At 36.6% G+C, this 17,172-nt stretch overlaps 1 protein-coding gene across 10 annotated transcripts in view; it reads left to right on the forward strand.

Annotated features, from left to right (window-relative positions):
- The window catches only part of gphnb (gephyrin b), a 110,951-nt gene extending 94,122 nt beyond the window's left edge, over positions 1 to 16,829 (forward strand). For 6 of the 10 annotated variants that reach the window (XM_036210386.1, XM_036210389.1, XM_036210388.1 and 3 more), the window contains 13 exons: positions 1,897 to 2,034; positions 6,320 to 6,412; positions 7,635 to 7,690; positions 9,557 to 9,676; positions 9,754 to 9,812; positions 9,884 to 10,037; positions 10,482 to 10,603; positions 10,792 to 10,879; positions 12,456 to 12,529; positions 12,619 to 12,686; positions 12,799 to 12,902; positions 13,526 to 13,622; positions 15,516 to 16,829. In XM_036210386.1, the coding sequence (XP_036066279.1) occupies positions 1,897 to 2,034; positions 6,320 to 6,412; positions 7,635 to 7,690; positions 9,557 to 9,676; positions 9,754 to 9,812; positions 9,884 to 10,037; positions 10,482 to 10,603; positions 10,792 to 10,879; positions 12,456 to 12,529; positions 12,619 to 12,686; positions 12,799 to 12,902; positions 13,526 to 13,622; positions 15,516 to 15,649 (1,307 nt within the window). In that variant the 3' untranslated portion in view covers positions 15,650 to 16,829. The remainder of the gene's footprint in view (positions 1 to 1,896; positions 2,035 to 6,319; positions 6,413 to 7,634; positions 7,691 to 9,556; positions 9,677 to 9,753; positions 9,813 to 9,883; positions 10,038 to 10,481; positions 10,604 to 10,791; positions 10,880 to 12,455; positions 12,530 to 12,618; positions 12,687 to 12,798; positions 12,903 to 13,525; positions 13,623 to 15,515) is intronic. The other 4 variants (XM_036210387.1, XM_036210392.1, XM_024290776.2 and 1 more) reach the window with 1 other exon arrangement.
- The last annotated feature ends 343 nt before the right edge of the window (positions 16,830 to 17,172 follow it).

Here is a 17,172-nt window from a genome sequence, read left to right on the forward strand (position 1 = left end):
TTTTATAACTGCTTGCAAAGAAATTCTGTTTATTTCTTATTCACTTGCTATGCTCGTATTTCTTTTCCTTTGCTTCCCCTAGTGGTGGACTTGTGCATTGCGCCCATTTCTTTAGATAACCATAACTCGGGCTACAAACTTGCCTTTTTTCCCCAACATCCTTAGATTTTTTTTCTCTTTATGACTGGGCGGATTAAACTGTTTGACACCCCTGATTTAAAGTAAAAGTAACAATTTTTGAAAAGCACACAAACATGGCCGACCTTCAAGGTCTCGTCATCCAACCATTTCTGACTTCGTTTAAACTTTAAGGCGACCGTTTGGAAGCATTTTGGCTGTCATCGTGTCGAGGGTCAACTGGATAAAAGGCACGCCAAAATTAAATATAAAGGCAACGCAAAAAATTAGCAAAATCACAATCACCGGCTATTTTGACACTATTTATTTTGTTTGATGTGAGTTAAAGAGCGTTTCAGTAAAGCTGATAAAATGTAACATTATCTTATGTAAGATTATTGAGTTCAGGGACAATTTTTCCCTTTTGATGCTGTGAAAGAATTTTGATTATCAGATTAAATTTTTTTCATGTCAGAATTTTTATGTTCTCAATAAAAGTTAAACAAATAAACTGATGTTACTTAAAAATGCACTTTGGTGGTCTAGTGCAGGGGTGGGAAAACTAAACCTAAGGGGCCTCATGCGGTCCATTTAACTATTTAATCTGGTCCACCAAACTGGAATAAATTATACTGAAAATACTTTATTTTCCATGTAAATCTGGTGTCTACCCATAGAAGACATACTACAAATTTGGATTTTCAGAGTCCGATTTTTTTAAGTTTGCATTAACAAATGTCACAATTTCGAAATAACAACTTTAAAATGTTCTATTCTCTTATTTTTAATCAAAATTAAAGCACGTTTTTTTCTCCGAATTCCATGTTTTTTTCTTTTTTTCTCTCTCTCTAAATCACTCCATTCCTCTGCACCTGGTTTGGCCCTTCTGACAAATTTTAGAATTTATTTTTGACCCACTAGCCAAAAATTTGACCCACTCCTGGTCCAGTGTCTTGTAATAAAAAGAGACATTTCTTTAAAAAAAGGCAGATCTGGGATGCATTAATAATTGTTTCATAATCAAATTGTTTCATAATTGAATAATTGCTTCCTGAATCAAAATCGAATTGACTAAATTGAATTGACTAACCCATAACTTACACACTGAGTGACTTTTATCCAATCGACCCTCGACTCTATGAAAGCAAAAAATGCTTTCAAACGATCAATTTTAAGAGAAGTTGAAGATGACGAGACCTGGAAGATTTTTTTTGAGATTTTTTATCATGTATATGTACATTGAGATTTTTATTTTTATTTTTTATTTTTTATTAATGTATACCCTGTAAGCTGCTGAAAAACTTAATTTCCCCAAGGGTGCCATCCCAAAGGGATTAATAAAGCAAAGTCTAAGTCTAAGTCTAAGATCAGCCATGTTTGTGTGGTCGTGAAAAATATTATTAAAAAAATGCTTCGCGTATAGTTCCGATTGTTACTTATATGTTAAATCAGGAGTGTCAAACATACGGCCCGCGGGCCGCATCCGGCCCTCCAGGTGGTTTAATCCGGTCCGGTCATGAAGAGAAAAAAATCTAAGGATTTGGGGGGAAAAAAAGCAAGTAACTAGCCCATTCCTGTACAGAGTTATGGTTATTTAAAGAAATGGCTGCAATGCGCAATTCTGCCACTAGGGGAAACTTCATAAAACGATTTAGAATCGTTTATGGATCATAATTGATGCATCTTAAAATTATTTTTTCCCCCCATCACTAATTACAGCCAGTGGGGACTTTAAATCAATACTTTTTTAAAGTCTAATGTGTTGTTTTTGTGTCAAAGGTCACAGTGCAGTGGACATCACCAAGGTCGCGCGGAGGCACCGCATGTCCCCTTTCCCCCTCACCTCCATGGACAAGGCCTTCATCACTGTGCTGGAGATGACCGCCGTCCTGAGCACCGAGATCATCAACTACAGAGGTGAGGACGCATCCTAAACCTCCTCCATTCTTCACTCCTGAGTCGCTCAGTGCAGCAAACATGCTCCGCTCACACCTGGACACCTCACTGAATCAGCAGCGTCTGCCCGCGGGCTCCGTGTCAATCACAGGCGCACACAGACTCTCCTGGGCGCAGGAGCGCATGCATCACAAACAAACCTTTCCTAAATATAGCTGCGAGCGGCGATGATTGGGCCGAGAGGTTCAGCGGGACACAGTCGCCATAGCAACTTTATCTGACCATGTTATAAGCATGGCTGTAAACAATGGGAGGGAGAGCACATTTTTGCATATTACAGCTGAACTCAGTAGACCAGCTGCTTAAAGCATTTTTATTTGGGACTTTTGCAACAATAAGCAACATGAAGTTTAATTAGAATAACAGACAGTTATGAAAGTGTTTCTGGTTCATTTCAAACCTTTATTTAAATATGAGCTTTGGTAGAGATTAAATAAAATGTTGCCTTTTTTAAAAGTAAAGCCGTTTATTGTAAATACCAAGCATTTTTTGAACATACGGTGTTCACACTGGACAAGCAGGGAAGGGCTTCTTATTCTTCTTTACTGTTTACTAGCACGTCTGCCATCTACTGTTGGAAGAGTCATGCTCCAAATCTTGCACAAAATGGAAATAGTTGGTTGCCGTATTTATTATAATCATGTCAAGAGAGTGGCTTTGGTTTATCTTTATTTGAGAAATAATCAACAGGAAGTCGCCATGTCTGGATGACATGGCAAAATCCAAGTTGGATACGTAGACCGAATCCGAATTCTTCCCGTACCTCAACGGCTTCCATTACAAACGTGGAGTTATGGAAAAATAGTGTCTTCAGATTTGGATGTTAATACAACCCGATGATGTCATCAAAAGTCGCCAGTCAGCTACGTTAGCATGTAGCTGCTAGCGCTCGGAAATACATAACAACGGTTTTATTACTTTAAAAGGTCGTGCTAAAACAAAAAGTTGTTAAAAGCGTTTAAATGTGAACTTCTGGGCTTCAGAGCACACCGACGTGAAGAAATGTTTTTTACCTCCGCAGCACAGCGCGACACAGAACACGCTATAGCGAAGGGATACACGCTACGGCTCCCTCTTAATAAAAAAACAAGTTCGGAGATCAGTAAAGCTTCACAGGTATGGAGCCAAATCAGGTTCATTGAGGTTTGAAACCCAATTTAAATTACTTGAAAAAAATATTGGTGTTTGGCTAAAAAAAAAAAAACTACATTTTCTGCAAATTTAAAATAAACGTAATTATTTTTAGCCTCAAATTTGATGTTTTATTCAGATTCAACTCTTTTCTTTCCAGTTTCGAATCTGAAAATTTTGAAATTTAAAACTTTGAGACATGTAATAGAGCGTAGGGGCGGGGCTAACACAAAGGACCAATCAAAATCGATGAGGGCGTTAACATTAGTCCCAGTTCATTCACGGATTCTGAGAATTTGGATAAATATAGTCAGAAAATGTCTGTCATAGTCTTGTGTTTTCCCAAGATGGGCGTAAAAAGTGGAGTTCATGGCGTATAAACTGCACGCCCAAAACACCGTTCTAGCCCATTCGGTTGTGTCATAAACAAGTGTCGAAAACGCCATTATGATTGAATCAAATGGCTGAGAGCCAGGGCAATTGCCAGTTTTCTTCCTGATTTAACTATGATTATTAAGATTTTCGCCTAAATCAAAAACCTATGTCATTTTGTAGGACATAATTTCTTCATTTCTCATTTTTTTTTCTCATTAGTAATTAAAATTATCAGTAAGACTGTAGACAAGAAGCAACCCCGCCCCCATTTCCTTCCCTGTTGCTGAGAGCTCAGGGTTTATAACCAGCCCAGCGTATTTTCTGTCACATAAACGCTCTTTTTCAAACCGCATTTTTTCATCTGCTCCTGATTCACAATAATTTTAATTAATAAATACTTATTAAATCCATTTTGATTTTTTCAATTTATGCCCAAAGTCATCAGATAATTTCATTGGAGTGAATATTTCTGGGATAATAAGTTGATGTTTGACCCAAAAGTTTGGTTGTTGAAGAATAATTTCGGTTTCTTTAATTTTCTTGTTGGATCACCTCGTCTCTGACTCAGAGCTGTGCTTTTGCACCAGTAGAATCCCAGTTTTATTACCAAAATGTGGTTTGATAAAATCACAATTCAATTAAGTGAAACAGCTGCATTGTGCCTAAAGCTTATTTTGACTTCCCCTCGGTGGCTAGAAATAATAATTGAATCAGTGCTAATTACTTTTGTTTTTGTGTTTATGCTCTCGTTGAATTTGTACGATTTGTTCCAATGTAACTGTAATTCACACGGTGAATGCCCCGGTCCCAGCAGGCGCGCGCAGATGCAAATGTGAACACAGTGATGGGTTTAAGCAGAGGAGGATCCTGTCATCCTCCCGGCGGAGCGGGCTAAGTGCCGTTGGAGGGTGACAGAACGGAGACGAGGGCTGGAGGGTGAAACGCTTCTCCTCTACGAGGAGGACTCGGAGCGATGGTGGCCCGGGGCGCATGTGACTTTGAGATTAGTGACGATAGAGCAAACACTGTCTTTATCTCTGAGGTTGTAAAGTGATGTTTCATGTTTGGAAGATGGCAGCTGGGGAAGAAAGACGGAGAGAGTAGCTAGAGATTAAATATTTAGATGGACGACAGCTGGATTTTGATCGTCTGAGTGAATAGAATCAGAGTTTGTTGACATGTCCACCTGTGTAAACAACTGACCCCATTTTTTTTAAATCAAAATTGGAGTCAAGTATGAAATATTGAGTAATTCTTATAATAAAAGACTATAATTCTAATCAGTTCTAAGCAGAATTTCAGCCCTTAAAGGGTAACCAAACACTAAATCAACTTTTTTTAGCTGTGAAAGTGCTGTCTGTTGGCCATTGACAATTTTTTGACTTATTTAAACTTGTTTAATTCTTGAAAATATAGTCAAAAACTGTCTGTGTGCTGCCCCCTACAGGTTGAATTTTTAACACTTTCTTTTTATTGTTTTTATTTAGGGTAAACATAAAGAAGAGGGCAGACATTGTAAAATAAAATATAGGTGAAAATTAGCAAACAAAAAAGCAACCTAGAGGTTGAATTGAGGTAATACAGTTGAAATGTTGTGATTGGTCAAACCATTTAAGTTTCAGAAGTCTTACGTTATGATCTGCAGCTCCAGTAATAATAACAGTCCCGCCCCCAAACCCCACCCCTCTGACTTAATTTTCAAATTTGGGCTGTGGGTGGAGTCAGCCTCCAACTTCCCTGTTAGGTCACCCTTTAAAGGAGAAGGGTGTACCTGCAGGCCCAGAGACCCAGCAGCGTTCTCAGGACTGCAATCTCAGGACCAGATTCTCAGGACCCAGGCTTTTTTAACACAGCGCCCCTACTGGTTGGAGTTTGTTTTGTTACTTTCTGAAGACTTTACGAGGCACAGTAGTAAGAGTAAAAAACATGATCGAAGCGCTGTTACAACATAAACAAATTGTCCTGAGGATGCTGTTAGTCCTCCAGCCAGTAGGGGCGCTGTGTTAAAAAAGCCAGGGGCCTGAGAATGCGGTCCTGAGAACGTTGTTGGGTCTCCGGGCCTGCAGGTTTATACTACTGCTTTAAAGGCTGAAATTGCTATGCTGCTGCACTGCCCCCTTGTGGCTCCTCTTAGATTTCCTGACATCAAAGATCATTTCAGGAAGATGGAGGAAACTATTTGTTGCAAATCACATAAAAGATTCTTTTTTTTTTTAAGTGTTAGTGATAAAGCACTTCTTCAAGAAAAAAATACATAAAAGTCCATAAAAATTACCTTTCGAACTTAATGTCTTGGCCTCGGACAGAAACATGTCATCTCGATGCAGATCATCTTCTAGCTTTTGCATGTGTGGGAGCTTGTGTGTGTTTTTTTTTTTTCTACTTCTTTGATATCAAAGCTTAGATCTTCATATTAACACCCACACATCACAGCGTTTCAGCTCTGAGAAATGCTATATATAGCCACACAGCAGCTTAAAGTATTTTACTGCTGGATTTTTTTTCTTTTTTTCTTTTTTACTTCCACCCACTTTCCCTTTCTTTCATTCTCTCATCCTTTGTGAGCTCATTGAAAGTCTCTGGTCTTCATCCTTAAAGGTTGTGGAAGCTGTGAAGATATTTGAGCTGGCTGCATCAATAAAGCTAAATAAAAAAGCACGTGTGCACACACACCTCTTCACATCTTCATCCAAATCCGTCGTTTGTCGTCACGCCTCACCCCCACGTTGTTCTCCCACAGATGGGATGGGTCGAGTCCTGGCTCAGGACGTTTATGCCAAAGACAACCTCCCGCCCTTCCCCGCTTCCGTCAAGGATGGATACGCTGTGAGAGGTCAGTGTCAGCGTCAAAAGCATATTTTACCAAAACTTGTCGGTTTTATTTTTGTCCCACTATATATTTTATAGAAATATATATAATTTCAGCATCATAGGAACAATTTCTGCAACTGTTCAACACTTGAAGAGTAATTTTGTCCAACAATCCAATAGGAGCCGCAAAGTCTTAGTTTAGAAAAATAAAAAACATGATTTGTATTTATGCTATTGTTATTCTAATGAATATAACTGAGCTGTCGTTTGTTTTTGTACAAATATAATATACATAAAAAAGAAAATACGCTCGTTTTTAAATATTTAGCAACTTTTATTAGAGATTTACATGAAGTCCTTTAAAAAATAAAAGACACCGTATCACATGATATCTCAATGCAGCAAACGTAGTACAGCAGTATAGCATAATGTCGACAATGATTAAAAAAATTGTTTAAATTTAACTTATAAAAATTAAATCAGAGCTAATAAAGTCACTTTTTTATTATTTTTGACAAAAAATCATTTCAAAAAGTGCCTTATAACCTGGTGCACCTTAATTCTGGTTCTCCAATTGATTTTCTTTGGTACACGGCGCACAAAAATCTGCCAAAATGTTGCTGTTTTTGAAGGAATTATGTTTTAAAGTGTAAAGTTGATAACATTTTATTTTCCATTAACCAGAGAGCCACAATGGAGAGGTAAAAAATCCACATGTGTTTCTGGAGTTGTGGGTTATAGACTTAACAATCCAGCTTTTTTCAGAGTTTTTGTTTTATAACAAGCAAATTTAAGTGATTATCAGTTAAAAACTATGTGTTTCCATCTTTACATTTTCGATTGTGAGTCCTGGAAATTCACTTTTAAGCTAAACAGCAATCAGGAACATTTTCATTTGTTTAGTAAGACGTTTTTCACTTTTTCTCTGCAAAGTTTAGCTGCAATGACAAAAAAAATACATTTTTATGTTGAAAATTTTTAATTAGAAATTATAACTTTTGAAAACCTTTAAACATGAATTGGTCTGAACTTATAGAAGACGTTTTAACACTTTTTTTGTCATATTTATTTGCTTAATTGAATTTTTTTTAACATTACTGAACCCATCAAATCAGACTTTTTGTAGGGAAAAACGTCCTTTTTTTTCGTTTTGCTCCTGCTCAGATAGAGAAACTGATTCAGCCCATGACACATGCCTGCACGCTCACTGTGTCTAATCCTGACAAATCTGTCTGTTCCCTCAGCGGCCGACGGCCCAGGTGACCGCTTCATCATTGGAGAGTCCCAAGCCGGAGAGCAGGTTTGTGTTTTACTAATGCTGGCATGTCTACCTTTAACTTCCACTCTTCTCCCCTCAGAAGCAAACGGCCGTGTGTCCTGAATCGGAGCGTAAAGTGCATTTGTCCTTGACTTCACCTCTTGCCTTGAGCAGCTGTAGTGGCACATCAGTGTGTTGCTTTGGCAGATGATGAAGAGGCTTTCGTAGGAAACTCGGCAGACAATTTATTTATTTATATATTTAAAAAAAAAAATTGCTCCCTCAAACTCTGAGCATCAACACACATGGAGGTTATATGTCCCGCACATTTTACATTTTAGCCTGTTTTCTCTATTTTTGACTCACAAACAATACATTTTTTATATGAAAAACCCTTTTTTTATCAATCTTATTCATTTCTAATCAAATCTCAGTTAAAGTCATGCTTCGATCATCTTTAGATCTATTTAAAAATTATTCCAAGTGGTCTTTGAATTATGATTTGTGTCATTTTTTGGCAAAAAAAAACCTGTTGTTTTTTAGGAGAAGAGTTCATCAGAAATTCACCTTTAAGTTGTGGCGAGACTTTTGGTAACCCCGCCCCCTCTTCCCACTAGTTTACATCCCTGAACACCTACCAACCTAATATTACTAGTGCAACAATATTGTTTTTTATAAGTTTTGTGCCAGCTCGAATCAAGAAAATGAGGGCATACATGGATCTAGTCGTCTACAAGTGGATGCATCAGAATTGAAGAGAGCAGGGAACTTTTAACCAATGAGCTCCTTGTCGTGCGTGAGAGTTTTGAAGCCCAAAATAGGCGTTAACACACATTTACATATACTTTACATTGGAAGTTGTCGCTTTAACGTGCATTGCTGATGGTGGTGTGAACCTAGCTTAGCCTTCTATTTTAGCTTATGTAAGGTGCAGCAAAAATTAAGAGAAATTTTACCTATTTTTCAAAAATTTTAACACAGTTTTAGTTGTTTTCTAGGACATGGTTTCTGCAGAGCGGCAGTAGTTCATTAGTAATTTGCCTCTGAGTTGTGGGCGGGAGTCCCACTCCCTTCCCCCATTGCTGAGATCTCAGAGCAGGAAGCTTGTAACCAATCCTGCATTTTTATTTTCTTTGAAAGATGCCTGCAAAACCGTATGAATGCAGGGCAGACTTTCAGGAACCTAGCAACAAGTGAGGGCTAAAATCTGATTGGTTAGAAACTTTAATGTGACATCCGGGGCGTAGGACTGTAAGAGAAGCTAATAGAACAGTTGGAATTATGTCAAATATATTTTGGACAAATATATATTTTTTTGAAAAGTAATTTCTCTGGGATTTAGATACTTCTTTTCAGATCATTTTAGGCCTTCACTGAAGGCTTTGCAGGCCCTGGCGGAACGCCACTGCCTGCCTCCCTTGTAAAAAAACAAGTTTGGATATCGATACAGTTTCAAATGGACTTATCGGGATAAGTGGAGCAATAGGGAGGAGCCACAGGGGTAGGGAATGAATTCAGATTTTCATTTAAAGTCCCACTCCGAACATCTTTTGAGTTTTTTTTCACGTTTCCAATTGTCTTTTAACCATGATTATTCAGATTATAGCCAAATTGGAAGTCTACATCATTTTCTAGGACATAGTTTCTGCAGAGCGGCGTATTTTCTTCTCTATTTTTTCAAACTGCATCCTTTCATCTGCTCCTGATTCACAACAATTTGAATAAAGAAATGCATTTAATATCTTAAATTTCTTTAAATTTGTCCTCCATCATCAAAAAAAAAGCCACAAGAATTTGTTATAAACACAATTTTCATCAGAAATAAAACTACAGATCTGCTTGAATTCTATCGTAAACTGAATCTGATCATTTTACATAATCTTGTTAATCTCTACGTTCCATATGAAGCCCACCCACACAGTGATGCCTGGCCAGGTGATGAGGGTGACGACAGGTGCTCCGATTCCATGCGGGGCAGACGCTGTGGTCCAAGTGGAAGACACCGAGCTGCTTCGGGAGTCTGAAGATGTAAGCTACATTTCCCATAATCCAATGCGGAGTTTCCAGAACAGCAGATTACTTATATTTGTCCATGTGTCTATAAGGGCACAGAGGAGCTGGAGGTACGAATCCTAGTACAAGCCCGTCCAGGTCAAGACATCAGGTCGGTTTGATAAAAACTTCCATCATGTTGGGCTGTAAGTGTTTGAAACTCACAGCTCCTTCTCTCCGCAGGCCTATTGGTCATGACATCAAACGTGGGGAGTGCGTTTTGGCAAAGGGCACCCACATGGGCCCCTCTGAAATCGGACTCTTGGCAACCGTAGGCGTCACAGAGGTAGAAGTCCAAAAATTCCCCGTGGTGGCCGTCATGTCCACAGGAAATGAGGTAAAAAGCTTTCAGGGAATGTTTGATACGTCATTAGATTTTCCGATGAAGTAGAATTGTTCTCTTAAATTAGCAATAAATATTTAGAGTATATTTCTGTTCTCCAGCCCAGCTAAAGCCTTTTCCATGTGAAGTTTGAAGGCTTACTTAGTTCTTCTTTGGGGTTTTTTAAGATCTCAACACTTTTGGTTTTGTATTTTAGAGGAAAAATTTAATTCTGTGCTGAGATGTGCTTAAAATATAAAAAAATATGTAGTTACACCTTTGAACTTTTTTCTTCACATCAGCAGTTTAATGACTACACTTACCCTCATACTGTAAATTTCTTTTTTCACCAAACTTTGTTCAATGACACTCAATGAGACTTTATTGTAGAAAAAAAAAAATGTCTGTGTTGAATAAAATATGAGTCTCCAACGTTTAATTTCTCCTGGATCTCCAAAGCTGCTCAACCCAGAGGACGACCTTCATCCTGGGAAGATTCGGGACAGCAATCGCTCCACCCTGCTCGCCACCATCCAGGAACATGGCTACCCCACCATCAACTTGGGCATCGTTGGGGACAAGTATGACTTTTTTAGATCGGATTTTCAGATCTCTAGATCTGATTATTTAGATCAGTTCATCAGAACTTCCTAAACTAATAAATGAGTTAGCTTCTTATTTCATTTACTAATCCTAATTTGGTTATTTATGGCCTTTTTTTCTGTGTTCTGATGTTGGGATTAAGTGTTTTTTTTTTTGTGCCTTGCAGCCCTGATGACCTTCTCAACGCTCTAAATGAAGGCATCAGCCGTGCTGATGTCATCATCACCTCAGGAGGAGTGTCGATGGGAGAGAAGGTAAGAGAAGGAAGAATGTTGTGTTTTACTGACACCTTGTGGTAGAAAGAGGAAAGTCAGGAGTTAGTCCTGCAGGACGTGTAGTGGGGATTACATGGTATCTTCATGGTACCTACAAGGTATCGACTGTGTATTTACATGGTACTTACATAGGTACTTATGTTGTTCCTACATACTACTTACGAAGTACTTACCTTACGTGATAAGCTCTCTTGGTTGTTGATATTTATGTGCGACTTTTGTGGTTCTTTATTAAATGTGTCATGGTACTTACCATATGTTAGACCAGAGTAAGTACACAGAAAGTATGATTCTAGTACTTGAATTCATGCATTGTTTATGTGTGTTTTATGGTACATACCATGTTCAAGACAAGAGTAGGTTATCAGAAAGTACATTTTAAGTACCTTGATTTAATGTGGTGAGCTTATGTGCGTTTTATGGTACTTACCATTTGTAAGACCAGAGTAGGTACACAGAAAGTACCTTTTGAGAAGTTGAATTCATGTGTTGTTTATGTATGTTTCATGGTACTTAGCATGTTTAAGACCAGAGTAATTCTTATAAAGTACATTTTAAGTACCTTGATTTCATGTGGTAGGTTATATATATATTTTTATAGTACTTACCATGTATTAGAATACTGTAGATACACAGAAAGTACCTTTTGAGTACCTAAATTCATGTGTTAAGACTGTATGTTTCATGGTACTAACCACCTGTAAGAAGAGAGTAGATACTCAGAAAGTACCTTTTGAGTACTTAATTTCATGTGAGAAGTTTTTGTGTGTTTCATAGTACTTACCATGTGTAAGACTAGAGTAGGTACACAGAAAGTATCTTTATAGTACTTGAATTCATGTAGTAATTTTAGGTGTTTCTTGGTATTTACGATTTTAAGAACAGAGTGTGTACATAAAAAGTACATTTTAAGTACCTTGAAATCATATGGTAAGTTTTTATGGGTTTAGTGGTACTTAAAATATGTAAGATGAGAGTAAGTACACGAAAAGTACCTTTTAAAAACCTAAATCCACATGCCTAAGTATATGCATGTTTTGTGGTACTTATCATATGTGAGAAGAGAGTAGGTACACAGAAAGTACCTGTTGAGTACCTTAAATTCATTCAATACGTTTATGTTTTCCATAGTACTCATTACTTGTAAGAAAACAGTAATTGCATAGAGAGTACTTTTTGATTACTTAAATTCATGTGGTAAGTGAATACATTTGCTGTGGTACTTACCATATGTGAGAAGAGAGTAGGTACACAGAAAGTACATTTTGAGTACCTTAAATCAATTTGTCAAGTTTATGTGTCATGATACTTGCCATGTTTTTGAAGAGAATATGTACACATAAAGTACATTTTGAGTACTATAAGTAATGTGATACGTTTATGAGTGTTTCATGGTACAGAGAAAGTATCTTTAACTACCTCAAATGTTTGTAGGAAATTTATGTACCATGTAAATACCCAGTAGGTACTTTGTATATACGATTTTGAAGGAACGTTACCCCATTGATTTTTATGGGATTTTTAGTGTATTTTTTCTCCCTCCATCATATTTTAGGACTACCTAAAGCAGGTGCTGGACATCGATCTTCATGCTCAGATCCATTTTGGACGAGTTTTTATGAAACCAGGGTAACAAAAAAAGAAACTTCATCAATTTATAGTTGGGTCATTCTCTTCTTGATCTCCTAAATCCCTTTTTTCTTTCTTCTCTCCTTTAGTCTCCCAACAACTTTTGCCACTTTGGACATAGATGGTGCTCGAAAACTCATTTTTGCCCTCCCAGGTAGTGTGTGAAGTTGAGAGAAAGAGGAATTTAGCCAAGCGTCCACTCAGAGACGTCACTGAGATCTTTTTCCCTCTGCTTTCTCTCCCCCCCTGCGTCTGTCCGTCTGTCCTAGGAAACCCCGTGTCCGCTGTTGTCACTTGTAATCTTTTTGTCATCCCTGCTTTGAGGAAGATGCAGGGGATTCTGGACCCCAGGCCCACCATCATCAAAGCGAGGGTACCCTCACTTTTTTTTAAACATTATTTCTCAGCACAGATATGAATATTCATAACTGGGGAGTGGAAAAATCACAACAATTTTAAACACTTATGTCCCGACCTGCTTTAACGGATCTGGTCCCCAGCCATTATGGGAACCATCCAGAGTCCATCATTTACTGTTACAAAGCAGTTAGAAATCAGCTTAAATGTATTAGTGCCACTTAGTATGGGGACTTATGACCTGAAAGCACAAATACAGCCAGACAGTTTCCCCCTTATAGAAGAGCAGATTATTAGAAAAATACATCAACTTTTAGATGAATTTGACAGAATCTGCATCATGAATTTATGTTTTTAGATTATGCAATAATTGTTTATTTTACTTTTTTAAGCATACATTTTTCTAAAGTCTTTATTTATTGCAAAAGTTGTTCAAAAATCTTAAAAACTTACAGTGTTTGCGCTCTGAACTCAAATAAAGAAGTTATTTTTTACAATTTAGCCCAAAGAAGATATTCAAAAAAAGAAAAATCAGAGGAAATTATCTGAATTATAATAGAACTTATTTCAAGTAGTAAATCAAATTGAAGCGTAAAAATGTTTTATTAATGCTAAAATAAATGATTTGTTTGTTTCTAGTTGTCTTGTGATGTGAAGTTGGACCCTCGCCCTGAATACCACCGCTGCATTTTGACGTGGCATCACCAGGAGCCTCTGCCATGGGCACAGAGCACAGGTGCAGAACGCCTTACCAGAAGACACACATACCTATATACGAAAGAGAAACACTAAACACCTGATGGATCCTTTTCCGGACACTACGTTTCCTCAGAGCACATATTTCTGGGTTTCTAACCTCCACTCTGAATTAAAGTGTTCATACTTTTGGATGAAATGCTGATGCACACAAAGATGATAAAACTCATTTGGAATATTCTGTTTCAACACAATCAGTGAAAAATACACTGTTTTACCTCAAAAATAAAAAGAAAAAACTTTTTATTAGTTTCTACTTTTTTGTGCTGGAAAAATATTTTTTATTTGTAGACTTTGCTGAGATAATAATGTTTTTAAAATGATTCATTTCTTACCCATAAAGCTTTTTGAGGCAATTGTTTAACAACTGCATAAACAGGGTTCTTAGAAATAAATTGAATTTTTTTTCCATTTGGCAGATTAATGCAAAAATCCTCCAATTTGGTAAGAAAAACAGTTTTTCTGAGAATTCATATTTTAAGAAAAAAATATGTTTTCTCAAACTAAGAATACTTGATAAATTTCTTATAAAGAAAGATGATTTTTCTTGAAACAAGAGTGTTTCTACTTACCTAAGATGTAGTGAAAAATGTGTCTTTCTGTCTTTATTATTATCATCAATAAATTTTAGACATAGATCCATTAAAATTAACCAAATTCGTTGCATATTATTTAATATGAAAAATAAAATAGTGATGAAGAAAACAGATGATTAAGTATTTTCACATTTTTTGTAGTTTTTCCGATTTTTCTAAATCTTTGTGCACTTTCTGCAAATTATTCAAGTTTGGTATCAAAATGTTCAGCAAGTTTAGGACATTCATGTTTGTATTTTTTGTTTTTTTCACAAATAATATGATTTTTGGAATTTTATTCCATTATTTTTTCAAGAAATTCTTCAAATTCTTCATGCGCTTTTGAAACTTCAAAACATTCAGGACGTTCATGCTAGAACTTCTAGTATTTACACCTTTTACGCATTTTGAAATTTTACGCAATTTTTGCGATTTTTTTCTAATTCTTTGTGCACTTTCAGCTTTTTTCTGCAAGTGTGGTATCAAAACTTTCAGCACGTTTAAGACATTCATGCTTTTACTTTTGATATTCATAACTTTTGCGTATTTTAGAATTTTTCGTAGTTTTTGCGATTTTTCTAAATCTTTGTGCACTTGCTGCAAATTATGCAAGTTTGGTATCAAAACGTTCAGCACGTTCAGGACATTCATGGTTATACATCTGGTATTCATACCTTTCAAGTCTTTTGGATTTTATGCAATTTTTGCGATTTTTTAAGAAATTCTTCAAATTCTTTTTGCAGTTTCTCCAAATTATGCAAGTTTGGTATCACAATGTTCAGCACGTTTATTTGTTTATTTTTCTCGCTTGTCTTCCTGGGGTCAAAATGCCCAAACATTACAAGTTACACAAAAATTTCCCCCAAATTAATCAATGATATTTACTTTAAAAGCAAAACACGTCAAATTGAGGTCAAAGGAAATTCATTTTTGTCTTCATCATACTAATAATACATACATTTCATATCAAAAAAATCATACACATTGTTAGTTATTGTAAGTCTGTGTATGTTAGTTTTAAAATCTTTTTGAAATATTTGTTAATTTTAAGCCAGAAAGTTGAACATTAGGACATTCACACTTTTGGTACTTTTTAAAGCATCTTCATCGACCAAATTCAGCATAAAGCATTCACACTAGCATCATCACAGACAGTGCTACTTTTCTAGTTGATTCTGAATTGGTTGGGTAGTTTAAGAGTTAATTTAGTGCTTGGAATCTGCATTAATTTAAGGTAAATAAGTGAAAAATCCTAAAAGACATTTCTCATTTTTCCCATGTTTTGGTCTGCTCTGCAGGGAACCAGGTGAGCAGCAGGTTGATGAGCATGCGCAGTGCTAACGGGCTCCTGATGCTACCTCCCAAAACAGAGCAATACGTGGAGCTGCACAAGGGCGAGGTGGTCGACGTCATGGTCATCGGCCGGCTATGATGTCACCACGGCGGGATGGCGAGACGGTGTCATATAGCACGGGCTGGAAAATGGGTGGTTCACGGTGCATGTCCACATATCATTAACTATTCTGTAATATGCAACGGCACAGCTAGTTTTTATTGATTTGGAAAACGTTGAGGTATAGTCAACATCTTGATCACAACCTAGATACATATGGAAAAAATTAATTTAAAAAGATTATTGTATTTCAAACAAAGAAAATATAACTTTTAATGAAAACATTAATTATAAAAAGAGATTTATTCTGTAATATATTATTATGATTATTCTTATTATTATTATCACTATTCTTCTTATTATCATTATTATATTAAGGCAACTTTGTTCCTTTCATTGCAATTGCTTTGTGTGTTCAATGCTAGACCTTATCTATAGCAGTAGCATTTTAATAGACAGCTGTAGGTGCCTGCCAGGACAACAAAAAAAAAGAAAAAAGGTTTTTTTATTTTCTCATCTTTAGTGGACTAAAATAATCTGTTTTCTGGAGAAAACATTAAAAAAAGGCTCCAGTTTTCCCATGGTGCTCAGGTACGAGGGAATGGGCGCACACTCGGCCGCCTGAGCGCCCATCGAGGTGACACTTCAGTTTTTTCTCTCATTAGTATGCATCATAATGGCTTCACAAAGAGCTTTGCTTGTTGTTTATCTTGTGAGTCTTGTTAATGTGCGCAGTGCCAAATGCCTGGGCAGGGAGGAGGTGGGGAGGGGGGAACGGAACGGGACGGGACGCAAACCCCAGGCCCCCCCCCCGGAAGCTTCCTTATATTCACGGAGACCCGGGCGTAAACTCAGCCCCGAACCCTCAGCAGGGGCGAGCTGAGCCCGGGACAAACACTCTTTTATTTGAATTTAAGAAAAGATTCAAGAAAAAAACAAACAGCTTCTTTAAGTGCTGAAAGCCTTTTTAACCAACTTCACAAAAAATGTACAGAAATAAAAAAAAAGAACCATATTGTACAGATATATGTGACCAGCACTCCTGAGGAAATTATTAAGCAATGAGGAGACATTGATCAATGCTGTACTATAACATTTTCTGTAATGATATGAAACTGATGAAATAGACTATAATAAAAATCCTTGATCATTATGTAAAAAAATTTAAAAAACAATTCTTGTTGGGTTTCCTTTTTTTAATAAAACATATCTAATGAAATGTCACTTTTCTTTATTAGCGTCACATTTTCAGAAAGCAAAGATGAACACATTTTTGACAATATTTGTTAAATATTTTTATTTTTCAATTCATACTTAGCATGAAATGTTACTATAAAATGTACTTTTGACTATTTTCTGATCAATTTCTTGCACTTGTGAAAAAGTTTATACGGAGTCCCTGAAGGAACATCTCAATATTTTTTTTTCTAAAAAATAAAACTTTTGCACACCAGATAGTAACCAAAAAAATGTAGAAGAAAAAAATTCTGGGTGCTATCTGGTGAGCACCAGATAGTATGTAGATAGTATCTGGTGTGCACAATATAGTAACAAGAAAAAAG

This window comes from Oryzias melastigma, linkage group LG24 (genome assembly GCF_002922805.2).
Source record: "Oryzias melastigma strain HK-1 linkage group LG24, ASM292280v2, whole genome shotgun sequence".
In the NCBI taxonomy this organism is placed as follows: Eukaryota; Metazoa; Chordata; class Actinopteri; order Beloniformes; family Adrianichthyidae; genus Oryzias; species Oryzias melastigma.